Here is a 27871-nt window from a genome sequence, read left to right as displayed (position 1 = left end):
AGTTGATACGCCATACCTCTTGCCCAGGTCTTTGTATTCTATTTATTTCTCTGACAAATTCCATAGCCTTGGATGTTTTCAGAAGTGATTTTCCCTTACTTAGTGAGCTGGGAATTCACATCAGTAGGATTTTAGGGGTAAAAGCAGTCAACAGTGCACACAAGAGTGTAAATGAATCTCCTAAACATTATGTTGAGGAAGAGGAGAATAAGAAGCACAGAGAACATCCTTCCTGATTCCACTCATGTAAAGATGACACCACAAACCCTTTTCCTATACTGTGATTCCAGACGTGGTCACCTTCATGACACACAGGGGAGAGGAGATAGTGGCTGAGACAGGACAAGAAGGGGGTGGTTTCAGTTTGTAAAGGTTCATTAAGCTGTCCAATCATGACATATACTTTCCAACAAAATGCTTAACCTAACGGTTGAACTTGAGGAGGGACATCGACAGCTGCTTTGGTCAATCAGGACTCATGAGAGGAGCCAAGAGTAAGGATGGTGTGGAGGCAAGTCACCATGGAAACCATAGATCTGTGGCAAGCACCACATTTCAGAGCTCAGAGAAGCAGTGCTGCTTGGAGGTTGTGATTAGCAGAAAAGTTCACAGCTGCTTGTTGATTCTGCTTCTCTGACCTCTCACATGGGCACACAATACACCCATCCATGCTCCAGATGTGGCACAAGGTGCAGGGACATATTGGTAACCAGACTAATCCAGCCAGGCCCTGAGTTCACAGAATTCAGGTTTTCAAACTGACCCTTTTCCATGACCTGCCTGTTGCATTTCTTAATTTATGTGACTCTTATTTCAGAAAACCACGAACTTCATTTTCATTAAGACACAGACTACTCATGTCTCGTTTCCCATTTCGGTGGATTCGGGGAAGAGCGTTCTGAGAATTGAACCTCCTCTAAGGTGCTTTTCAAGAAACCCTGGTCTTGCAGAGGGCTTGGATAAGAGCACAGGGAACTCTTGCCAGGGCTCCTCTGGGCTCGAGGGCTACAGTCCCATCATTTCTGGGTGGGTGGGTTCATTCACTCCACTTGGCTGCCAGACTTGTCATTTGATAGGACTCTCATCTGCATGTCAATGAGGCTTGAAGCCCATGGAAAGAATTAACTGGCCTGAGATGTTTATGAAAGTTTTCAGCAGATGCAATTGAAGGGAAAGTTGCCCTGACTGAGCTGATTGTCTTGGAACAGTTCTACGATGAAGGAATCACACTAATATTAAGCGACTCGAGTTATATGATATTTTCAATGATCAGCCTGGTAGGAGTTTAAACACGAGGAAAAAAAAAACCTAATCAAAAACAAAAACAGTAAATGAAACAACCCCTTTAAAGCACATCTAGTGGCCTTTTATTTATTTTTATACTTTTTAATTTGCATTAAAGCACAGTGCAAATGTAGGCTTTCTCCCTGTAGGAACCCTGCTTTTGATTGCATTTTTAAACCAACAATATTAATCTCCAGTTGTACTTCTTTTTCCTTGAGGAGTAATTAAAGAAAACATGTTTGTTTTTCTAGGCATCATTCCTAAATCTGCCAGTGCCAAGATATAAATTCTGGCTTTATGTTCCAAAAGAATGTTTAGGCTTTGAGATCATATAATCTTTAAGTAGAAAGTGGTTCGTGTGTGCGGGAGTGCGTGTGTTCTTTGTTCAAGAGCTTAGCTTCATTTCACGGGCATTTCTAGAGAGGTAAGCAGATTCCATGGGAAAACTTCCCTTTCTTGTCCACAGGTTATATCAACAAAGATTTAAAAACCCGAACTGAAATTTAAAACATCGCTTCAAGGATCTAAACAAAAAGTTAAGGCCCCTCAGAAATGTGTGTGTTTCTTTTCCTTGTGTAAATATCTTGCACATATAAATGACTCTCCCACCCAAGGAAAACCTTATAACATAGCTTTATATACAAATTCTTCTAGGTTGAAATATTGTCATATATGATCCTTTGTTATTTTCCTTCCGAGTGATACTAAAGCAGCTCTTAATATTGGTACACAGTGAGACACCAACCTATGGTGCTATAACGTTATGAACTCAGTGTACGAGGCAAAGATTATGTCTAGTCAAAATGACCTTTGAAAGCCTATTAAATTGCCCATAAAAATCCACCTTAACATAAACTCAAAGCTGCCAGGGTTTTCTGTAAAATTGGAAAATCACTGTCTTTAGTATCTGGTGAGGTAGGACTCTGCTGTAGTGAGAAATGCATTTCTTTAAGTGCCAGGAAAGCCCCCAGCAAGGGAACAGCTCCATACCATGAAATAAATAGGAATCACACAGGGAGATAAACAGTTATCTTGCTGTTTGTCGCCAGGTTCATTACCAGACTCTGAGGGGGATGATAGAATGTCCTGTATTATGTCACTGGCCTTTTTTCCCTTCCTCTACAAGGTTATTTCAAGTGAAATGCATACATGTAGTGACACCATTGCACGTGTGAAGCCCTGGGGGACTTTTCTACCAGCAAACATGTCAGGAAATACTTTGCTGAATCCAGAGTTTGAAAACAAGGAAACGACACTTACCATGTAAAAGGTAGTAGGCTGGAGCCCAGCTGTCCTGTTGCTGCATGCCTTTGCCTATGATGTAAAAGAGCACTTTGAGGGTTGATACCACTCATGCGTGGTTAGGAACGTGTAGATGGCACTTAACACTATCCTGAAGAATGCCTTGGCGGCCATGACTATTGCCAAAATGGCATTTGTGTGGTGGCTTGAATGAAATGTCCCCCATAGTCCAGGCGTTTGAAGACTTGGTCCCCAGTTGGTGGCTGTTTAAGGAAGCTTAGGAGGTGTGGCCTTCCTGGAGGAAGTCTGTCACTAAGAGCAGGCTGTGGGGTTTAAGATACTCAGGTCACTTTGAGTACGGGCTCTCTGCATCCTGTTTAGCATTGTGAGGGTGTGAGCCCTCAGTTTCCCATCCTGCCACAGTGCCTGCTGCCGCCTCCCATCTCTGCCATGATGCAGATAGACTCTTGGAAGCAGAAGCCGGAAATAAACCCTCCCTTCTGTAAATTGCCCGGTTATTGTTTTTAGCACCGCAATGGAAAAATAGCTATGATAATTGCATTCACAATCATCACTGTCGTATGCTTAATGTGAAAGCCATTCTGTTTGATCAGACAGAGGGAAGTGGGGCCACTTTACTTGTTATCATCTTATTCACTTGCGCACACACCCACCCACACACATGCACACAGCAGGAGCTCACACGCACAGGCACACACGGCCATACTTCCTGAGGACTTTTCTGCTTTGAATGCTTCCAGGATTTTGAACACTTTTTCTTGACTCCAAGGTCAGTATCTCCCTAGTGACCTGGATTGGGGATGAGTGTGGGAGGGCTGGATCCCTTCTTCAGCTGACCTTGAGGTCACCCTCAGCTCCTTTCTTTCCTTCCTCACAAATAAATATAGGCACAGTACATGTCCACATGATCCATTCGGAGTTGGACCATGGTTACTGTTCTCAGGGTGTCATACCTTGTACCCCTCTAACTGCCCGTGGCTTCTACCCTTCCTCCCGCAGTTTGGTTTTCTGCCTCTACCTGATCTCACTCAACGAAAGCCCTCTCAGCACTCTCTCACTGGAAAGTGTTCTCTTGGTTCTTATCCTTCAGAGTCCGTCCCAAATCCTCTGTTACACAGGGCCCCACAGACTCATATATCAGCTTTCTCCTCTGATATTTCCCCCAGACCCTCCCTCTGCCCAGTGTCACGTCCTTCTCACTCTGCTGAGCTCACTCCCACCTCGGGACTTTGGCCTCGCGATGCCCTCTGCCTGGGAACGTCCTCTTGTCCTGTGTTTTTACCTAGATTGTTCTTTATTGTTAATTAGATCTCTTCTTAAAAATGCCTCTTTTGACTGACCTTACTTGAAAGGACACAACTTATCTCCTTGTCCTCCGACACACCGCACCCCTCATTTCACAAGACTGAAAAGATGTTATGGATTTACTGTCATCTGGTTAATCCACATCAGCTGTGCTGCTCAAGATTGGCAGTCATGGGTCTCAAGCTGCAACTTCAAGTTAAAGGTAGTGCATTAAAATGGAACTAGAAGTAAGTTCGTTTCCTTGTGTGCAGTCGCCCACACTTCAGGATCTCGGTGTATAGTGCCGGTTGCCACTGTATTGGACAGAACAGGGTCTCCATGAAGCAGAATGCTATGGTAAGCTTCGCAGAAATGAGTTCCCGAGGACAGGGAGTCCATTTGGCTGGCTCACTGCTGGGACCCCAGTGGCCACATCCAACATGCTCAGCTGATACTGGGCAGTGTGAAACGGTGTGTGAAAAAATGGCAGTCTCGTAGTTCCGGGGGCTCTCACCCTCAGATCTGCCTTCGGTCTTTCCAGGTCATTAAGTAGGCTATAATTTCAGGGTTAGAGAAGTTAAAACTTGCTTTTCAATACGTGACAGGAGACTTGGAGACTATTTAATTGTTGCACGGGGAATCTCTTCTCCTGCCATTTTTTACCCAGCCTCCTTGGAGCCTCATTCTGGAGGGCTACATCTTCCAGTAAACTCTTAACATCACGTCTAGGAGAAAGGTGCATTTTTCTCTAAGTCTCTGTTTAGCCTGGTATACCATTTTTTCTCTCTCTATCTTTATATGTATTTTTTTGCTGTTATCTACCAAAGAATACAGAATGCTTTTCCCTGTAGGTTATTATTGCCATTTTTTGCATTTGCCTTGAGAACAAAGTCATACTTTAAAAACAGTTTATTAATTCTTTGAGAATTTCACACAGTACATTTTGATCATATCCCCTGACTCCTCCTGGATCTACCCCCAACTCTACAGCTCCTCTCAACTTCTTAATCACACATTTTAAAACTGCCTTTTGCAGTCCGTGAGCTTGAAGCATCTTGTACCACGAAGAGCTGGTGGGAGCTGCTGCTGAGTGCGGATTGTTGCTGAATGTTGATTGAAAACAGTGCCTGCCCTCTGGCATGCTTCAGAACTAATACCCTTGAACTTTTGAACTCAGAGAAACTTCAGGATATCTGTTAGAAGACATAACTAATCTAAAGTCAAGAATTTGTGCCCTTCTGGAAACAAATCAAAGAGATTTCAAAAATTAAGTTTGATTTTTGGCTTTTTAATAGTGTCTTGCAATTTAATGTTTGAAAATTTACTTGAAGCAAATATAACTTGATGTGAGATTTCAAAAGAACAATTCTTCATGTAAAATTGTTCAGATAGGAAAATTAATGAAGGTAGATGTGAAAATTATTTTCAAATAATAGTTTCAAGGATAATAATTTACAATTTGGTTTTAAGGAAGAAAAAATTGCTTAAGTCCCAAATAATGCATTCAATCATGCTGTGACATCTAAATGCTAGAAATTTATTAGATCTGAACTTTCAAAATAATGTTAAGGCACTTATCTTATGGAGCAGGTTTCTTATCCAATATCACATTTCAACTAGAAACATGAGATTTTTTAGACCTTGAATGAAGTAACTGTAATTTGAAGGTCCATTAAGTCTTTCTCCAGAAACCTTGATGAATTGGTGAGCACTTTTACTTAATCAGAAATTATGAGAGAAATAAAATAGTAATCAGTAACTTGTATTAATTTTCCTTTTAATTGGGAAGGGTAAAGTGTAATTGACCTATAAAATCTCACTGATGGGGACTGGGATGACAGCTCGTTCGGGGGAACGCTAGCTGTGCAAACATGAGGACCTGACTTGAGTCCTCAGCATCTCCTTAAAAAGATGAGTCTGAGATGGTAACTGGGCTGAGAAAGAAATCAGAAAAACATCAGCCTTCATAGTAGCCATAAAGAGCATAAAATATCTCAGAGTAACTCTAACCAAACAAGTGAAGGGCTTGTATGACAAAAAACTTTATAACTCTTTGAAGAAAGAAGTTGAAGAAGGCAACAGAAAGTGGAAAGATCTCCCATGCTCTTGGGTAGGCAGAATTAATATAGTAAATATGGCAATCTTACCAAAAGCAATCTACAGATTCAATGCAATATCCATCAAAATCCCAGCAAAATTCTTCACAGACCTCAAAAGAACAGTACTCAACTTCATATGGAAGAGCAAAATCCCAGGATAGCCAAAACAATCCTTTACAAAAAAAGAACTTCTGGAGGCATCACAATTCCTGACTTCAAACTTTACTACAGAGCTACAGTACTGAAAACAGCCTGGTATTGGCATAAAAACAGACAGGAGGACCAATGGAACCAAATCGAAGACCCAGATAAATCCACACACCTTGAACACCTGATTTTTGACAAAGAAGTAAAAAATATCAAATGGTAAAAAGAAAGCTTTTTAACAAATGGTGCTGGCATAACTGGATATCAACATGTAGAAGAATGAAAATAGACCCATATCTATCACCATGCATAAAACTCAAGTCCAAATGGATCAAAGACCTCCACATAAAGCCAGTCATACTGAACCTCATAGAAGAGCAAGTGGGAAGTACACTTGAACGCATTGGCACAGGAGACTACTTCTTAAATATAACCCCAGCAGCATAGACACTGAGAGAAACAATAAATGGGATCTCTTGAAACTGAAAAGCTTCTGTAAAGCAAAGGACACGGTCAACAAGACAAAACAAGCAGCCTACAGAATGGGAAAATATCTTGACCAATCCCACATCAGACAGAGGTCTGATCTCCAAAATATACAAAGAATTCAAAAAATTTGTCATCAAAAGAACAAATAACCCAATTTAAAAGAAAATGGAGTACAGACCTAAACAGAGAACTCTCAAGAGAGGAATTTAAAATGGCTGAAAGACACTTAAGGAAATGCTCAACATCCTTAGTCATCAGAGAAATTTAAATCAAAACAACTCTGAGATTCCATCTTTTACCTGTAAAAATGGCCAAGATCAAAAACACTGATGACAACTTATGCTAAAGAGGTTGTGGGGTGAAGGGAACACTCCTACATTGCTGGTAGGAATGCAAGCTGGTACAGCCCCTTTGGATATCTGTATGGCGATATCTCAGAAAATTAGGAAACATCCTTCCTCAAGACCCAGCAATACCACTTTTGTGTATAAGGATGCACAATTGTACCACAAGGACATGCGCTCAACTATATTCATAGCAGCATTTTTTGTCCTAGCCAGAACCTGGAAACAACCTAAATGCCCCTCAACCAAAGAACGGATAAAGAAAATGTGGTACTTTTACACAATGGAGTACTGCACAGCACAGAAAAATAGTGTCATCTTGAAATTTGTAGGCAAATGGATGGAGCTAGAAAATATCATATTGAGTGAGGTAACCCAGACTCAGAAAGACAGTTTTATGTACTCACTCATGAGTGGTTTTTAAACATAAAAAATACCAGCCCACAAATCAGAATCCCAGAGAACCTAGACAACAATGAGTACCCTAAAAGAGACATACACAGATCTAATCCACATGGGAAGTAGTAAAAGACAAAATCAAGATCTCCTGAGTAAATTGGGAGCATGGGGACTATAGGAGAGGGTTGGAGGGAACAGGCAGAGGAGGAGAGAAAAATGTAGAGCTCAATAAAATCAATAAAAAATAAAGATGAACGTGGGTATGTGCTCTGTAATCAAAGCCTTGGGGAGATGGTGACAGATGAACTTTGAAGTTCATTGGTTGGCCAGCCTAGACAAATGGATGTACTCTGAGTTCAGTGAGAGATCCTATCACAGCCAAATAAGGTGTGGAGCAATTGGGAAGGATATCTGAGGCCTCTACATATATGCACAAAAGCATGCACATGCTCACAAACACACACACACAAAGCTCAATGATAATCAGCCTAAATATCTGTAGGATTTGAAAGGAATATTTCATTTCTGAATGCATATGGCTAGTCACAAATACTAATAGCTTCAACTTCTCAAGAGGATGTCCTTGTAGTTTGTTCTGAACAAACAGGACCCCAAGAATTCATTGGCTTATCAAAACCTCTCAGCAGTCAGGTGTGCTGTCTGCACTTGGTACAGGGGTTTTTTCCACGCAGAAGTAGAAAAACATTGTTCCACAGAGTATCCCAAACCATTCTCTTCCACTCTTTTTGGCATTCTGATGTGAGAATTACATTTGGCTCATTGAGACCAAAATGTTTAGTGATATTTCTGCTGAAAACATCCCCAAACAAGCAGACCTGTAAGAATTCTTGCCCGTGCTTTGGATACCCACAACAGTCCCAGCTGAGCAGAGTGCGGACGGACAGGTGGAGCTGGGGCTCTCCTGCCTGACAGGACGCATCACCTGGTTCCAGATCAGCGAGTGGGTGAACTTGTGTTAGCAAGTGAGCAGAAAACGGCTGGTTTTCACCAACTCCAGCATCCAGGACTACGTGTATTACCCTATTAGGTTCTTTCCTCATGTGTAATGTAATTCTTTATCCACCATTTATTCATCTTATCGTTAAAGAATGTTGAATTTTGCCTCCACTTTTATGTTTAAAAGGGGCAAAATGCAGAACTGTGTGGTTTAGAAGCCAGGCAGGTAACTGCTTGCTATGTATTAGTATTCTGACATCTCTTTAGCTTCTAGACATTTGCTAGCTGAAAGCAGTAGTTGAGAAAAGAAGAGAATGCTTTTTTTGAGGGGGGGAGGAGTTATATTTGTTTAACACTTAAGTTTTATTTTGTAATGTCTATAAATTTACTCAAGCAAATCTATGATTATATGTATAACAGATAACCAAGAGAGTAATACAGAAGACTACAGGGAAAATAAAACCAATATAACACGGAGCTGTGTTTTCGAAATGACAGTAAAAATAAATATATAAATAAACAAGTAAATAAGCAAAACACCTAACTGGAATTATCTTGAAAAACCACCTTGCAATTATAAAAGTCTTCATGGTCTGAGTTTAAAAAAATTTATATCTAATCTTTGGAGTCAGCTTGATGGCAGTTTTCTATACAAAATTATACATTCATATTATGCAATTAGTTTGACTTTACAGTAGGTTCGTGGCAGAGTCAACTTTGCTTCAAAGTCATTTATGTTCTTGGGCTCCATCAGCTTGTCCACTCCTTGTTCTTCTATAGCTCATTGGCCCCTGGAGCTTTATCCCATTGTCTTCATTTACATGTCTCTGTGAATCTCCAGATACTTTTGAAATGGCCTGCTCTGTGGTTCAGTTATCCAGAATCACCTTCTCTGACCTCGTGAACCCTGAATCTTTGGCAAGCTTGGCATTTTCACTTTCAAACTACTCGCATTTTATTTGTTTTATACTAAGGAATAGCTTGAATTCTCCTGCATCCGTGAGATTCCAAAGATGTTGATTTACTCCATCTGGAAAGGCTCATTTCCTTGTCACTGCTGACCTGGATACACTATCAAATGTGAATACAAATAAAAATAATGGATACAGAGAGATGCTACTGGAGGCAGGGATGAATATTTTCATTTTGTGATGTCTTTCTTTTGTGTCTTGTTGTGACCTTGAAACTATGGGGAGTTGGACAATTAAAATTCTCTGTATAGAATCACTGCCACTCCCCTCAGGAAGAATTGTATCATGTCCTAAAGGTCCCCAGTGTGATTCTTTTTCCAAATGTCTCTCTTCCTGTCCTGTGGGCTTTTCAGAGCTGCCCCTTCATCAGCGTCATTTGATCCGCTGCCTCTACCTCATTCGTTTCTGGTGACAGCAGAGAGAGGTGGGGAGAGAGATCACTTGTGCATGCATTAGCAAAATCAAACTTAACCATGTAGAAAACTGGCTAAACAAAAGGAATTAAAGAAAAAAATGAATTTGGAAACCTCAGCTAGTAATATTAATGGCCATGAACACGATCTTGTTAATGCTCCAATCTTGGGGACTAAACTTATTTAAGAATAAGGAGAGGATTGTATGTGTGCTTTCTGAACTCCCACTGAAAGTCATGATTTCCTATTCGTCCCGGATCTGAATGATTGAGTCACTCTGCGTATCTAATTGAGATGGACCCTATAATCCAATGAGAACAGTGACAACAGTAATGACAACCACTGGACCCTTGTTCCAGCCAGTATTGTAAAGACGTGCCTGCGTTCTCTCTTTTAATCTTCATGATGCCCGCAGAGTATCTTTACAGTACTCCACGTTCCTATTTCTTAGGTGAGGGCATTGAGTCCCTGTCAATTCAATGCTTGGGAGGGACAGGTGATGGCGTAGCAATCTGACAAGAATAGGAGACAATATAGGTACAAAGAGACTAACACTACAAAGACTGTCAGTCAGTGTGGCTCAGTACGTGGGTTACACTGAAGACCTAGGAGTCTTGAGGCTTTTGATGACAGGAATTAAGCGGAAAGAATAAGGAGCTGTGTCTCCACACGGTTAAACCCAGAGCTTGTTAGAGCAACTGCAGTACTGAGTGGACTGGCAGAAGGGAAAATGAAAGGCTTATCGGTTGACATGGAATGCTTCAAGCCAGGGAACTCAAAGGAATGCATAATAGTTACCAAGTTCAGAATCAGATTAACTCAGGGAGGAGAGAGCTGGAAAAAAAAATCTACATTTCACTAGATAACAAGGATGGAATGAGCCAAGAATTCAGTTGGGGCTTGATGGAATGAGCCAGAACGTCCAGCGAGCCTGAACTGCACATGAACCACACCCAGTGGCCTTGGCAGTGCCCCCTTTAAAATGATACAGTGATAACAAAAACACACAAACGGGTTAAATAGGGAAGCAGCATGTGTTCCAGCTTGCTTCAGCTTGGGAGACGGAGTTCTGTAAGATGTCTATAACTATTCCACTCTGAATATACCTAATTCTGTCTCTGCATCAGACGATAGATTCAGCCAAGCGAGAAAGAGTCTATGCTTACAGCATTGAACCGAGATGCTAAGTAGCATGGCTGCTCTTTTTTCCCTCACGGATTTGGTTGCACTTGACGCCAGTCATGCAGGTAGTCTCCTCTGCATATGATCTTGCCACTCCCATCAGCTGCCACTCCTCCATGGAAGGGGACTTGGTTTGGAAATGGCAGGGATTCTTTTCCTAAGGCCTGATATGGGTGAATACAACTAACAAGGGATCTGGTTGAGCTCGGCCGTCTGTTCCAAACTTATCTTGGGAGAGTCACATTCTGAAGTAAAAATGAGTATTGAACTTGAGTCTAGGGGAGTCCTTTGATAGATTGCTAGTCTGATAGACTGGCTTCGAAAGATTCAGGTATATAAAACTACTCCGTTCACTTTAATCCCTAGTTCACCAAAGTTGGCAATCTTAGGGGTCTGGAATCCCCATCCACACCTCCCAAGCTCCCAACCCCCAACCCCAATACAGAGTATCCATGGAAAAAAATGAACTCATGAGATCAATCGCCTCAGTGGGAAGCTCCTTCCCTCTGGGCTTCTTGTGTTCTGATGAATCTGACCCAGATTGTGCCTATAAAACTCTCCTGTCTGGGACTCTAACTTTCCACTTCTGGGATCCTCATGCTTAGAGATGTTTCTGTCGTGGTCTACTTCTCAAATTCTCTCATCTTTCCCTGCTACCATATTTCTATCCCACAGTTACTGAATCCAGGATATCCAGAAGTCAGCAATTTCTATTCCTACTCAGGGCCTCTCCAACCCACTGCTCTTGGAGCCACACGGATCCGACTCAGTCCTGAACCAAGTGAAACTGATTGGGTCACTCAGCCTTACTGAAGCTACTACCTCGTACGGTTATTGTAAGGATCATAGGTGATAACGCATGTGAAGGACCCACATCCTTGCCAGGCTTAATAAATCTTCACTCCCTTCTCCCACCAGAGTGGCCTGGAGCTCTTAGACACATTTTCCCAGCACTTAGCCCGGTAATATAATTAGTGACATTAGTGTATCTAAAAGGCAATTACCACTTAATTGCTCTAGCCCCATCCAGACTGAAGTTGTTCTTCAGGCAGTTCTAATTTGGGGTTAGGTGGTTTAGTCCTACCCTAGCTAGTCACACCATCACAGTCTTCCAGAGAATAAAAATAACTCTAGGCAGTCACTGGTGACAAGGTCAAAGATTCTGAATCAGTTTGGAGCGGCATCTTTCTTTCTTGAATGATCATTTAAAAGTAGCCCAGCTCCACTCAGAAGCACTTTCGCCTTCCTTGAACTCCTTCCTGCTTTTATCAATGTAGATCTGTGTCTCCGTACAGATTCAGATTTAGAATCCAGTTTCAGGTATGACATCTTAGAAGACGTTTATTTATATCATATACTCAGTTTAAAGGAGTAAATGCCCTTCTCTCAGCCTCTGAAGTTTGCTTATCTTAGCACCACTGTGAGGCCATAATGCCCAAAGGAAGGCAGAGTGTGCTGTATTTTACCCCCTCCCACCCCAGTATCACATAAATGAACAACAGTCTCTAGTGAAGAGCCCAGGACTTTTTTTTTCAACTTTCAGGCAAAAATCTTTAGAACCCCACAAGTGTCTTTGAGGAAACCTAGATGGTCTTAAGCCACACAGAAAACATTTGCATCTGAACCGCACTCCATGTGATTGTGGATTGAAGTAAAATCTAAATAACTTTTAGCAGTTTGAGATTTGGAACATAGCCTGGGCCATAGAAATTCATTCCCCTTTAGTTCCTTTTCTGTTACATCCGATGCCAAAATAAATGGAAGCCATAGAGAACCTTTGAATTCCTTGGTTCTCAAGTGACCTCAGAGAAGGTGGATTGGCAGAACCCGTATTTGGTTATCAAAGGACAATTTTTTTTTTCATCCCCCCCTTACAGGAACCACAGTTACCTTCCTGGGTAGAGGATGTGGTGTTGTTTCTGGACCCTTTTGCTCCAGGACATAAACACGCTCTTGAGAAGGGGCATTCTGCTAAAGAAACCCATTGGCGTGGTCCTCGGAGGTCGTTGAGTGGCATCCAGGTCTCTCAGGACCTTGTAATGCAACTCAGTCAACTCGGTGTTGCCCTCTTCCTGTCCCCTACCCAAACCATCCAAAGCAAGCGGCCCAGAGTTTAATGACATCTCCTCTGCCAATTAGGGCAAGTTGCCCTGGCTTTTCTAGGAGTCAGATTGTCTCTGACTGCAGATTAAAACTAATACCTCCCACGTGGATCTCTCTTCTCTAAAATACTTTTAATTTAACAAATTACATTTATGTGTGTGTGTTTCATTTTACTTCTTCCCACCCCATATCACATGAACAAACAGCAAACTCTAGTTAAGAGGAGTCCCAACCTTCTTTGATATTCCAGTGGAGATCTTCTGCAGTGAGCATGGGGAAGTCAAAAGGACGGTTTGCTGGAGTGAGTTTTTCCTTCCACTGGGTGGGTCCTGGGGATCGAACTCAGGTCATCAGGCTTAGCAGCATGTGCCTTTACCCACTGGACCATCTTGCCCGCCCTCTCCAGACATTTTGTTCTTGAAGAAGTCATTGCAGAGGTTGGGAGGGTTTGGAGGACCTTGCAATGCTGTGTGAGAGCTTTCTTATGAGGACAAGTCAGGGCAAGGAATTAGCCACAGATGTACATGAGGATTCTGTCGGCAGCTGAAACACAGGTCATCTTAATTAACCCACAGTTACTCTTAAGAGAGATAAACTACAATGAAAAAGTTTGGATGGAAATTTTTAGTTCGATGAATTTAGTATGATGGAATTTGATGAAAATATTTGCTGGAAATCTCTGAATGGTGAAACATTTATACCGTAACATTGAATCATTCTCTATGAGCATGGAAAGGAAGAAAGCAGGCTTGGGAAAATGAATTTTCTACCTTCCATAAAGGTTGATATGGGGAAAGAGAATCCCTAAGCCATTTGGCAAAATCAATATGAGTTTTTTCAGATACCTTGAAATCTTCAAGACCAATCTTCCAAAAAAACAAAACAAACAAACAAACAAAAAACAAAAAATCCCACAACATTTTATCTGTTCTTTGGTAATCTCATATGTGTCTTTATTATATTCACCTTCCCTCCCCCAGCTGTTCTCCGGATGAACCCTGCTTCCTTTCCTATCGATCTCTGTGTCCCATTTTCCCTACTTATGATCATTTTTGCTATCCGAAATAATCTTGGGTATGAGTCCTTTCACTGGAGCATGGTCGACTTAATCATTATGCCTGTGCTTAAACACTGTCACTGTGGGGGCTAATGATTGTTAGCTATAGACTTTTGATTCTTAATGTCAAGTTAGGCATCCTAAACTGATGTACAGAATGCATGGAGTTCATTATGAGGTTCAGAGGTTTAAACATTCATACCTAGTAATACTGAAAGAGAAAGAGAAAATGCTAACTGCCGTTCAGATATCTGTGTGACTTGTGTAAGTCAGACTCTCCCCCAAGAAGTACATTTATAATGTATAAGCTGTATCTGTCAGATAGAACAATCATAAATAAATATGGAGATGCAGAGAAGAGTCAGTGGAAGATCTCCAGGTTGCCAGGATGTGTGGAGAAGAAGGGAGACCCAAGCATACCAGGCTGTGTTAGTTAGCTTTTCGCTGCTGGACCAAAATGACAGAGATTACAACTTACATGGAGGATGCTTTACTTAACTTCACAGATTTAGAGTCAAAGACTCTACCCCTAATACGCCCATTCAGCTAGGAGCCCATCAGTGGAGCATCTCTTGATGATGTCTATGAATGTGGGTGTGTGTATGTGTGTACGTGTGTGTGGGGGGGGTGCAGACACACATACAAATGGTCATACATGTAGATGCCGAGCCAACCTCAAGTCATCTTGAGGCGCCGTCTCCCTTGTTTGTAGATAGAGTCTCTCACTGGGGTCAGGAGCTTGCTGATTAGGTTAAGCTGGCTGGACAGTGAGACCCAGGGACCCAGTGCTGGGACTCTGAGCTTGCACCACCATGTTAGGCTCTTCCTGTGGGTGCTGAAGATCAAACTCAGGTCCTTATGCTTGTGTGGCAAGCACTTTCGCAAATGAGCCATCTCCCCAGTCTCTGCCCATTACCTCTTCTTAGCCACAGCGTCTAGGGACAAAGCCTTTGACACAGGAGTCACTGCGCAGGGGCTCAGCGGAACCTTCATATTCAAACCATAATACTAGGTTTCCATCATTTCAGTTGCTAGCTCAGAACAATTTGCTCTCTGGTCTTGTTTTCCCTCATTACTGAAATGAGATTGATATTAAAGATTAAATCATATTAAGTTTGCAAAGCAAGACAGTGTACCTTGTTTAAGTTGGTGGTAAGTTAATTTATAGTTTATAATAATGCATAAGCATTATAGTTATTACTTATATTGTTATAATCATTAGATGCAGAGTGGATGCTTGTACTTGATGCTGACGGATGTTCCTAAGGAAAGAAAGTTGACTGTAAACACTAAGTTCTCTATTATTTTAGCAATCAGTTCAGGAATATGGAGTTAACAGGAAAGCATCAACTCCCAGCCTCCTTCTCATTCCCATGGATTGTGGGGCACAAAATTCCTACCTGCTTATCCTGTTATAAGCTTCCTTCTTCTCATGTGCACACTAGGAGTTTCCCATACTCTTGAGGAAAAGACTGAGAGGTGCCAAATGGTGGCTTTATCAGTAGCTAGATAAGGTATCAGCCAATTTCCTACCTCTGAAATGTATAGTTTCTGGTTTGGTCAAAGTTATACTTTAAAAGATAAAAAGAGATTTTCCTTGAAAAAAGTCAATTTGTGTTATCTTCTAGGTTTTATATTATTATATTACATATAATATATCTATCCTAGCTAACTGTAAGCTTTCAAGAAGTTGCTGAACACAGTTAAGAAATGAACACAAGGGCTCAAGCCTGTCTTGAGCTGTAAACACTAAGTTCTCTATTATTTTAGCAATCAGTTCAGGAAAATGAAGTTAACAGGAAAGCATCAACTCCCAGCCTCCTTCCCATTCCCATGGATTGTGGGGCCCAAACTTCCTACCTGCTTATCCTGTTATAAGCTGCAGTGTACCATTTGATCGGGCAGAAGCACATGTTTGGACAGTACAGGATAGGATGATTGATGACAGGACCCACAAACAATTTCAGTAGAGGTAAAGTATAGCTGTACCCCACAGCATGACAGTTTTGCTCAAGGAGGGATCCCGTCACATCTGTCTCAATTCACACAGCTGCTGTATCGTGCGCACACAATGCGTTTCTCAGAATGCATCTCCTCTGGTGAATGATACCCGACTGAAGTCAGTCCCCAGAATGGATCACTGTGACATAGCTGAGGAACAGGAATTCATCCAAACTGTGCATGAATGCCAGGTAGATATGTACGTATCATGTCCTTGCCCTTGCTTCCTGTTTTTGTATCACCTTTAGGAGAGAAGTCACTCCACCCCTTGTGCTCTAGGAGAGCGTTTCACTAATCGCTGCCCAATTGTTAACAATTTGGGGACTCGGTTGTGAGCATAAATCCCTTCTTCCTCGATTGCTTTCCATTTCCCTTCCCTGCTTTCCTCGCCAACATGGTCTCCCATCTTTCCTTGCATCCCACGAGTTCACTGCAACAGGCGATGCATTCCTGCTTTGCAGAGATGCACAAATGGTAGCGGCGTGAAAACACTGTGTGTTCTTGTATAATCTTTCCCGTGCTATTGTCCCCATTCTTTATTTCTCACTTTGTTATTTTGAAATCTGCCTTGTTCATTCTTCAGGCTTTTTTACATGCATGAAGTGTGATGAATGCAACCTCTGGCTACCTTTCCTTGACTATTACCAATTTTTTTTATCTATTTTTGGTTATCGGACACTGCTCATATCTATAAAGGAATGACATATTTAAGTGTGAGGATACTATAAATACATTTCTGAGAAGTGTGATACCTGCACCTTTCTCGTCACTGTTAAAAGTCCCTGGAGAGGATAAAACATAATCCTCTTGGGAAGCAGCTCTGTTTTCAACAGCCGCTCACCAAAGCAAGCAGAATTCTGTCACAGACTATGCTGGAATCATGACTGTGTACCAGGGCAGGATTTTGTTAACCTAGTGGGGGTAGAAAACACTCAGCTGGTGTCAGTGAAGACCTCTTGAACTTCTCTGAAGGCCTCAGGAACAAAGTTGTCGAGGAGATAGCTGCAGTCACAGTTCTGCCTCGATCATGAAGCCCTCTGCAGACGCGCTTGAGATCATCTCCTGTGCCGTTCTCATCTCTGTGAGCCTCGTAGGAAACACATGTTTATTCTATTCCACAAGCAAATGCATCGCTGGGGGCCTGCAGACCTCCTTTCTTCTCATCATCAGCCTTGTGTTCGTCCACCTCACTAAAAACCTGGTGGTGAACATCCTCAAGATTGTTTACTCTTCTGGTATCTTGCTGGATTCCGCGGGCTGCAAAGTTCTGCATTTCACTGCAGCCCTGACTACATCCCTGGCCATCTGGTTCATGTTACACTTTGCGTTGCTCTACCTCCGGAAGCTTTACCAAATTGTCTACCCTTTGAGTGGGGCTGCAAACCCGGATCCACAGAGGTACTCCTTGAAGGGGGTTTCTGTACTTTGGGTGGCTGGTGTGGCGGTGTATATCCCTGTGTTGATATACACTAGAAAACCAGAACCCCCGAATTCTGGAAATGATACGGGCTCCTTGTCTACTAACAGAATGTACCTGGGTTGCTTGACTGGTTTTGGAAATGACAAGGTAGAGCTGTACTATGGGCAAATATTTCTAGTTTTGGTGGATATTCTTCCTTTAGTTATCTTAGTGTTTGTGTGTCTCTGGATGGCTCTCCTCCTTTCAGAGAAGAAAAAGATGACATATGGGGACATCTGGATTGGAGATGATGATTCAGAAACCGAAGTCCTTCGAGGGGCCAAGTTCAGTATCTTTTTAATGTTGCTGATCGCTCCGCTGTGGGTTTCTCACTTTGTCTTAGTCCGCTTCTTGAAGGATTTGGCAACGTGCGTCTTTATTCCAGCTGTTCTCACAGCCCTCTCCTCCGGCTTCTCCGCTCTCAGTCCTTTCCTGCTTATGCTGGTTAACTACAAAATGAAGCTGGTGTCCTTCTGCGGCGTCAGACAGGAAAAGTCCACAACACAGCCTGCAGATGCCATTCCGTCTCCATATGCTTGATGGCTGAGTGAGTGGACTTGGAGATTCTGCAGAGGTCCTGTCGCGGGGGGGGGGGGGGGGGGGGGGTTCATAGCTGCAGCCCAGCAGTTTGGGGACTGTTGTTCTCAGCAGGAGTTTTTGAAACAATGGCTAGAAAATTGACTGCTCTAGAAACTAATTTCTGAGGGAGACTTTACAAGTAGGAACAAGAACACTAAGCTGTTTACACACTGAAGATAAACAGCCCTCAAGACACTTCTCATGGAGGACAGTGATTTTCAACCTTCCTAAGGCTGCAGCACTTTCGGATAGTCCTCGTGTTGTGTAGACCCCCAGCCATAAAATTATTTAGTTGCTACTTCATAACTGCAATTTTGCTACTGTCATGAATCATAATGCAAATATCTGATATGCAGGATAGCTGATATGTGACCCCTGTGGGGATCTTGACCCACGGGTTGAGAACTGCTGATTTTGCATACGACTGCGTTTTTTTTTAATGTAGAATTTCTAAAGAAAGTCAGCAGTCATCATTCTGTAAATGAGCTCAGCATGGGCATCGTGTTAAGTATTTACTTGTGCAATGTGCTGTGATTTTAGAAAAAAACCGCGTTATTGAAACTGAGGTCAACACTTCCTAGGCGAATTCCTCATGATACTCCTAAAGAAGCTGTGTTTTCCTTAAAAGATCTCGCAGATTTTGGAAGTGCGTTAGGCAGGTGTATGATACTTAGTGTTGGCAGTTTTCATCATAGTATCTCATGTAAGCTGAGAGCAGGTTTTATTTGTTGCCCCTGCCGTAGGTCTTTAGTAAAAATACATCTAGATAAAAAGTATTGAATTAAAGTATTAATATCTGTTTAGTCTTATTCTCCAAGTGTGTATGATGTGCAGATATTTGGTTGCTCTTGGCATATAGCTCATTCTCCTTGCTTAATCATAGAAACATATACAACTATGTATTTTTCTTCAGAAGAAGGACATTGAGTTTATAAATAATTTATTTCTTTCTGCTTTTGGTCATTACGTGGGTATATTCACAAATGACAATAAATTATTAAAATCCTTATAATTATTTGCTTCCTAGATTGGATCTTATTTTTAAAACATTATAATTCTAACTAAAATTACATGACTAGGTTTTTATTTTTTTTTTTGTAGCTAGTTACTCATAGCTGTTTAAGCTCTTAGGTCACAGTAAATAATTATTATAAATATCTATGCATAAATTTGTGTACAAAGCAGTACATTTAAATCTAATTCTTAATTATCTTTTTTCACTTTCTTGGAATAGCAATGTACCTAGGGATTCTTCTGCTGCCCTAGTGAATGGAGCTCTTGAAACTGAGATCTTTTCTCTAAAAAGACTGTCAAAATTATAAAGCTGGATATCATTTGCAGAAGAGACTTGCAATATCTTAGTTGCTAGGAAGTTTTGCAGAGAAAGTAAATTTCAAGTAAACCAAAGCCACAATTCTGTAATGCTTTGCACCGTTGTGTGCCCCTTGTTTGACACAGAGAATTACAAAAACAACAGCAACAACAAAAAGACTTAGGACCTTCTGAGACTTCCGGGTGGTCTTCATGGGAAATGCTCATTTGAGTCCACCGAGGCAGCTTAATCAGAGGGCACCAGGCACGGATCTTGTGTAATGAAGTTAACATCTGGAGCGATGGAGGATGTGGGGAAGAGGTCGCCATCTTTTAATTGAGAGCAGATGTAGCCAGAGCTAGGAATAGCCATTGATCTTAAGTGGTGGTTCTCAGACGCGGTTCTGGGACCAGGAGAAACAGGACGACCCTGGAACTTGTAAGGGATGCAGATGCCAGGGCCTCATCTCAGACATGTTGAATCAGAAAGTCTGGGCTCGCTACAGCAATCTCTTCGTGAACCTTCTGGGTGAGCTTCATGCATGGCGCAGCTGGAGAACCACTAGCCTAGGGTTGCTCCAAAGTTTAATCCTCACAAATGATCAGAGGAAAGCCAAAGTAACCGGCTCAAGATGTCGTCTCCAATGATCCCTGTGTGTGTTGCTGCCATGTCTGCTTCCCTCTAGGACAGCAATCAGGTTTGCCATCTGTGTTCCATATATTGTCAACAGGCATGGCCAAACAAATAAATCCACTGTAGGAATTGTCATTTTGCACAATTAGGGAGAAAGCATGAATCTTCACGTGTGCAAACAATTTGAAACTTGGATTTGGACCATTTCCTGTAGTATCTAAAGATACAGTTTCCAGATCATTCCGCAGTTGTGTCCAAAAACCAGTGCAAAACATGACTGGCCAAGGCCCAGCTCAACTTCCCAGTGCTAGCAATGCCTCTTTTTTTCTTCCCAGATATTTTCTCCTAGATTTGTCCTCATTAGATCATAGTTTTGTTCTTGTGGAGTTGGTAAGTTTCAGCTATGACGGAGAATCTTGTGCTTACTGAATAGTTCTCCCTTTCAGGTTATTTTTATCTTAATGCTCTCGTTCACTCCTTTCTCTTTTCTCTCTCCTAAAAGGTTATATAGTCACATCAAATTCTTGCTGGAGTCTAAACTGCATGGATGAGGATAAGGAAGAGTTAGCAGACACTGTCAAGGTAGCATGTATTGGAGAGGGATAAAAATGGGTCAGGACTGTTGGGGAGATTTTGTATAGACTGGAAGGTGTTTCCTGATTTCATCTCTGACTGCACAGCCTCTTTTACTGAGGCCAACGCAGGACCCTAATCTCTTCTTTCATGGCTGCCACCATACTTCTAGCTGATCAGTTTCTTGCCGAGCTGGCTTTGGTCATAGAAAGCACCTGATTCCATTCTAGCCCATTCAACATGTCATTAAACACCAGGTCCTTTCTGAACCTGGCATCTCAGAATCTCCCTCTAAGATATGTTCTGGAAGTCAAATGTTCCTAACCTACTTACTGGTCATTAAATTTTTGAAAGAGAAAAGAACACTACGTTCATTTGTTTTTCTTATCTGAGATAGATATTTCCCTACTTCTGTTTCATAGAGAAGAGTTTCTCATTCACAAGCTCTCTTGCCTTCCTTATTTTGTCTTTGGTTCATCCCAACCTATACAGTATCCTTCAAAAGAAATGACACCAGGAACTGAACACAACATTTCTTTTCTCTGAGTCTGTATGTATTTTTTTATGTTTATCTTCTCTAGTGCAGCTGCTGTGAACATGGATTCTTTTCATCTTTCAAAAGGTATTTTAAATGTAATACTCGTCTTAAATTACATATGCAGATACAATACAAACCTGAAAGAATGTAAATATGCTTATCTTTCCTATGATTAAAACTGAGGTCTTTTCCATCACTAATGCTTTATTGTAAGTTACCTGAATCTTAGTATTCGGTTTCGGAAATCACAAATCAATCCCCGATCATTGGAAACAATTTTAAGCTGATAAATCAGGACTTAAAACTGCAAAAAAAAAAAAAGACAAATGTACAAATATTCATCAGAGAAATCTTAATCTCTATCAAAAATTCTACTACTACAATACTGTTTTAATAGCCTTTTCAACAAGATGTAGTATAGAATAGTCATGCATTGCAAAACCAATAAATCTTAGTTATGTGATAAAATAACAATTCATTGGTAATGGGAGACAGTTATTTCCAGGTCACCTGATTAGCAGATGCACCCATGGCTCCAGTGTGTACTTTTATAGTTAACTTAATGTTAGACCTAAGTTTGAGTTTTGTTCTGTAGGTTCCATAAATTTATGGTAAGATTCTCAGTATCATTAATACAACACATATTTTTGTGAGATGTGAATTTTCTAAGTACACCACTGTAAAAATAATGATTACCTTAAATCCTTTTCTTAAAGATGGAGCTTAAACTATTAAACCAGCAAATGGATGATAGACTACGCCATTTTATGTGCTACTTGGTGTAAGGTGTGTTCAACGGAGATTGAACACAGTTCTCTGTGCCAGCGATGATCGTGTCTGGCTTTCTATTTGTGCTCTACAGGAAAGATGAATAACTTGCTTGGTTTTAGGTTCCTGAACACTCAGAGCGATACAGTCCAGGGATGGGACTATGTCGTGGGATTCTGATCAGGATGACTCCAAGTGTATCCATGTTTCAGGGCAGCCTGGGGCAGTTAAGAACCTGGCAGAACATGATTTGTGTCAGCTGCCCTCCTCTCTAGTTCATGATGCATGACCTTGGCCATTATGGTCCTGAGTGTTGTCATCTATGAAACTGGAAGAGCATAAATGCAAATTATAATTTACGATGTCTCCTTTCCTCAAAAAACTATCAAAAATAAAGTCACTTAAACATATTGAAGGTGATTTTGGAAACAGAAACTGTTTTAAACAGATGTGGGGTTGCTTTACTCTTGTAATTTTGGCAAGAACTCAACAGGGGGGGTAGACTTGGCTTAAAATCCATATTTTTGGCTGTGTGTCGATGAGGCATTACATAACCCTTCCAAACCTTTGCTTCTTTATTTCCATAATGGAAATTCTGAAGATGTTTGCCTGTAGGGTCTTTATAAGACAAAGTGAATAGAGAATCCATGTAAAAAACCACCTCACTCTATAGACTCAGAAGATGGCTTAGTGGGTAAGAAAGCTTATTTCAGTGTGAACCTCAGGACCCATGTAAAATGATGGCGTTGTAGTGCAAGCCTGTAAGCCCAGTGCTATAGAGAATGGATATAGAAGGATCCCTAGATTTTTCTGGCTGCCTGCCTAGCTACCAGGTCAGTGAGAGACCCTGTCTCAGGAGAATAAAGTGGCAAGTGATTGAGCAGGACACTTGAAGTCTTCCTCTAGCCTCTGTATACAAACACAAGCACACAGCATGCATTCATGGGTGTACCCACAAGCACACACACATGCATGTACCAGACACATACAACACTCACATGCAGTCCCACAAACACACATAAAACCTCAGCCAGTCTGAGATCTCAGGAGGCCAGTTTTCTTTCCCTATATTTCTGAGCAGTACACAGTATCCTCCCCCTTGCAGCACCCTTACCCTAGTACATGGATGTCTTTCATTTGCTATCAAAATACTCAACTGCAGTTTTCCAAACATGCCTGAAAACTTGATATTCTAGAAACAGGCAGAATTCAAAAATACTCTCATGGCCACTCCTGTCTATCACCCAGGGCTAGTCCTCACCCTTCAAATCTCTTTCTAAATGAAAAGCTACTGTGGTCAGTGTAAAATCCACCCTCTCCTGGAAATTCTCCTTCTGAGTTCTTATTTGCAAGTCTTTGCCCATGCAGTTAAGACTCTAGAGCGCTTTGCCCTCCCCAGAGCTCTGTCTCTCATCCTTTCGTAACTCTCCTTTGCACCAGACAGATCTTTCCCATCTCCAGGGCCTTGCTTCCAGTCCGTATGCATTCATTCATCATAGCAAGTACCACATTAGTCTGAAATGGCTTGCTTGCTTGCTTGCTTCCTCTTGTACTGTATGTTCCACGCTGATGTAGAGCATGTGGTCTTACCCAGCATGTATATTCAGACTATTCCTTACGTGAAGACCTGGAGAGTTCCACAGGCTTAGACTTTCCCTCTGTCCCTCATATGTGCCTCTTGGCCCCCCTTGCTCTGTCTCTTTCTAGTAGAAATTTCTTGCCTTGATCATCTGCTTCGAGAGTAGGCATTCAGCAACTGCCATGCTTCTGGCCACTGTTGAATCGAAGAGTGCAAAAGAAATTGAATCCACATTTGGAATCAGTTGCTTCCTTGCCAGCCAAACCACGGAGCCAACTGGGGACATTTCCACCCAAGCCTTCCAGGTCTTCCTTTGGAATATTTTTTTTTTCAGCTCTTATAGTGAACAAAGTAAACACGGTGTCTGTGAGCAGGCTTGCAGTTTGAAAATGTATCTGAGTATAAATTTGGCGGGGAGCGAGGGGGGCATGGGGACTGGTGGTCTTTTCCCAAGTGTTAGTGGATTACAGGGTGAAGAAGCGGGTTGCCACACAAATCAACTGAAGTTACCTCACCGCTGGGCAAACTCCGCTCATGGATGTTGACAGGGCCAGCTTAGTTTTAATTACCTGGCCGTCATAATATACGGGAGTAAAAGTAGGAATCGAGACTTTGACAGGAGAGAAGAAATGTGTGCAGTTCCACCCTTCAGAATGACTCCATACTAACTCCTTCTAAATGGAGTGAGGCAATACGTTTTCAAAAGAATTTGGGTAGAGCAATTTATGTGCTGTGTGAGGGTAGTCACAAATCAACGAGCCTTTTATGAGCCAAGCACACCAGAATGTGTATATTACCACGAGTGCAGTTTCTCAGAGAGATCCTCTTGGCCACTCCAAGGTTTTTCCACTGATGCTGCCATGACCCGCCAGATTTTTTGCAAGTCTTCATTTGGAATGGCTTTTTCAGAGTCTGTCTGCAAGTCACACACATACACAAATGAAAATGCCTCCCCAAATCCTAAAACAACAAGGGCACACTACTTCTAATAACTTGCCTAATTTTTTTTCTTTTATCACATTGGATTCTTTGCTACTTTTGAGATCTTTCCCAGCTTATGGGAGTAGTGGAACCATCGCTGAGGTGACCTCATGGGAAAGTGACAAAGCATTGACAGACCCTTTAGCACCAAGGCATTTTCTCAGCTAATGGCACTCTCTGAGAGGCGGCAGAGTCTGGCAGAACTTGCTTGGCACAGGAGGCTTTTCATTTCACTCTGTGCTTTGAACGCCAAGCCTTAGTTTGGCGTTTGGGTAAAGTTTCTTCCAGTTCCTTGAACTCACCCAAAGAAGATGGGCATCCAAGATGTCCCCAGAGCTTCTGGAGAACCTGAAAGCCTTGGCTACCTGGCTGTATCTCCCTTATCTGAATATTTCCCTTCTATCAATTTTTGTACTCAACTGGGAAAGCTAAGCCATTCAAAATTACTTCCTTTTTTCCCTCCCGGCCAAACTTGCATCTTCTCTCTTAAACTTAGGAAAGATTTCTTTTCAACTGTGCAGCAGACCTGCCTACATGGGTAACAATACGGTGGGGAGGAGTTAAAAGCTCACTGGAGTCTGAACTGGGATTATTTTGGTCCATTGTCATACTCCACTAAGGGGGCAGATCTTCAGAGATGTATGCTGTGGACAACAGGAGGGCTTCAATACAAACAGAAGCCCCCAGGAGCGTTGGTCAAGCGACAATAGCTTGTAAGGCTGGGGATGAGGATACTTGGCACTATATAGACTTTTAAATGATGAAGCCCTAAAATCCTAAAGCAATGGTTCTCACCACTGCCTAATGTTGCAACTCTTTAATACAGTTCCTCATGTTGTGGTGGCGACCCTCCCCCAACCACAAAATTATTTTTGTTGCTACTTCATAACTGCAGTTTTGCTATTGTTATGAATTTTAATATAAATAGTTTGTGGAGATAGAGTTTTGTCAAAGGGGTCACGACCCCCAGGTGGAGAACCGTTGTAACCTAATGGGTCTAAATGTGATTCACAGTAACTGGAATCTCGTGTAAAGTATTGAAGCTGAACTGCTCCTTCTGAATACCTGAAACATATTTTTCAGTTAGGGAGAAACCCAATCTCGTCAGACTGAGGAGGGAGCAGTCTAACTACCGCTCAGCTGCTGCTCTAGGCCAGAGAGAGGAAGGCTTTGGTCTCTTTCTGGGCTAGCACTTGGCATGACTTGCTGCCTCGCCTTCACTCACACCATGTAAACCCACACCAGTCATAAGAAAGTGAGACCCTTCCATCCTCCGGTTGCGAAGGGGGAGGAAACCTAATCCAGACCTCGTAACATTTTATTATGTTTGTGAAGGGTTTTCTTTCCTTAATCCTGGAGACTGTGAAACAAAAAATTGTGACATGCCAGTAGTTTATTTGTTGAATTAAAAAAACAAACTGGGGGCTGGAGAGATGGCTCAGTGGTTAAGAGCATTGCCTGCTCTTCCAAAGGTCCTGAGTTCAATTCCCAGCAACCACATGGTGGCTCACAACCATCTGTAGCAACATCTGGTGCCCTCTTCTGGTGGGCAGACATACAGACAGAATATTGTATACATAATAAATAAATATTTAAAAAAATAATAAATAAATAAATAAATAAACTGTTGCTGTTGTGGTATGACTTTCAAATGGCATTAATACAACAAACTCAGTCTTAGAATACAAATGAAGTCAGTGGTCTTGGCGGGAGCCACCCACTAGAAAAGGTAGGAGGGTAGTGGTGGCACCCACTGTTTGAAACTGCATTCCTTTTTGCAGTGTGTCTTCTAGGGTCCAAACTTAACTGCACTGCAGACCAGGCCTGAGCAGAGCAGCCTGGGAGGGATCAGCTGAGCTGGGGTGAACATCTTAGTATATACTATGAGAATATGAGACATCCGCCACTCAGCTGCAACCAGCCACGGTTATTGGGAATGTGAACTCACATAGCCAAGCCAAGACATCAGATATTTTTTTTAAGTGAAACCCAGAATAAAAACTTTGATGTGAACTCCTCCAAAGTCTAGAAGTCGGCAACTCGTTTGTTGCTGGATTCTGTTTTGTTCACCACCACCACAACCACCACAACCCCTGCATATTTTAGACACTACTAGGATCAAACAAATCCCACCTTTAGGACAAAATTGGCCTTGGCTCATGGGACTCCGAATTGTACTCCATGTTGTTCGACTTTCTGTTAAAGAATATAGGTCATCAGCTGGGAAAGGGGTCTCTGGGACCGAGAAATAGGAGAGAAAAATCAACCAGAGTTCAGCTCGCTTTCTTGTCTTGGGCCATTGTTTGAAGCAGCTGCCTAGACAGACCTCACCGCCCCCTATCCCTGTGCCTTGAAAGGTGATGCTGATGCCCAATAGAAAGGCTCATGAGAGGGAGAAAGCAAATAATGACCACAAGGACAACTGAAAAGAAACAGCTGGAAATGCGGCCAGGACTGAGAGACTTTGGGGATTTCCACACATTAAAAGTGAAAACATAAATACATTCAAAATAACTTGAGAGAGAGAGAGAAGCATTGAAACTACAAAGAGGAACCAGGTTACACACAGAATAAGTCATTCTTAAAGGAGATGGCTCTGTAGGAAGCCAAGGAGTGTTTCAGATGCCAAGGCTTATTATCTTCTGGCCTGTAGAGTCATGAAAATCTCATCCAGAGAGAGAGCTGGCAGGCCAACCAACCCAGCAGCTACCACCTAGGCCCAGAACCAGGACTGTGAGTTGGCCCACCCGGCATCCACCCTATCTGTGATCTACTGGAGCATGTGAAGGACCTAGTCCGGCAGGTCCACAGCTGCAGCTTCCACAAAGAAATTTTATTTCTTTTTCTTTTAAATGTTATCTTAGTTGTTTTTTTTTTTTTTGAGTGGGGGGAGGTTGCGGGGGTAGAGGGCAGAGGCCCAAGGATGGGGAGATGAATGTGATCAGGAGGCATGATGTGAAATCCACAAAGAATTAATAAAAAGTCAAAAAGAAAAAAAAAGTAAAAGAAAATCGCATCCCTACCCTTCAAGGGCAAATAGAAAGATTTTATATTTGCTTTGATGTGACAGTTCATATTATCTTCTCATTCCGTTCTGCTAGCCTGGCTACATTTACAGGAACGTTGCCCTTTCTACTGTCAGAACACCAAAAAGGGATCACTGACTACTTGTTAATTGGGTTGCCTAAGGCATATTCATCTGCAATTTGTATTTCGTCCTGTATTTCTGTGCATTTAAAGGTCTGCTCAGTTCTCACATCTAGTGTGTGCCTTTCTTCATCGTGTCTTATTTCTGTGTTCTCTGTGATCCTGGTCCATTACTGTCCTATCCTGAACTCTCTCTTCATATTGTACAATGGTATAATTATGATAAACATAAAACAAATCCTCTTACCCAAGTCCTTCTCCTTCCCTTGCCACAGCCCTGGATCACCGTATGTCATTTTAAATGCGACA

At 41.9% G+C, this 27871-nt stretch overlaps 2 protein-coding genes across 4 annotated transcripts in view; both read left to right on the top strand.

The window, feature by feature from the left end:
- LOC121453360 (synphilin-1) overlaps nucleotides 1–27871 on the top strand; it is a 139226-nt gene that overhangs the window by 38999 nt on the left and 72356 nt on the right. The window lies entirely within an intron of this gene.
- LOC121453361 lies at nucleotides 17021–17992 on the top strand. Its single transcript, XM_041660088.1, has one exon. It carries the CDS (start codon nucleotides 17021–17023, stop codon nucleotides 17990–17992), a length of 972 nt encoding a protein of 323 aa, XP_041516022.1.

Source organism: Microtus oregoni, unplaced genomic scaffold, assembly GCF_018167655.1.
Source record: "Microtus oregoni isolate MIOR12 unplaced genomic scaffold, Mior012 000011F_ref0000422, whole genome shotgun sequence".
In the NCBI taxonomy this organism is placed as follows: Eukaryota; Metazoa; Chordata; class Mammalia; order Rodentia; family Cricetidae; genus Microtus; species Microtus oregoni.
The sequence above is the reverse complement of the archived record's forward strand: the minus strand, read 5'-3'. Positions and strand labels throughout refer to the sequence as shown.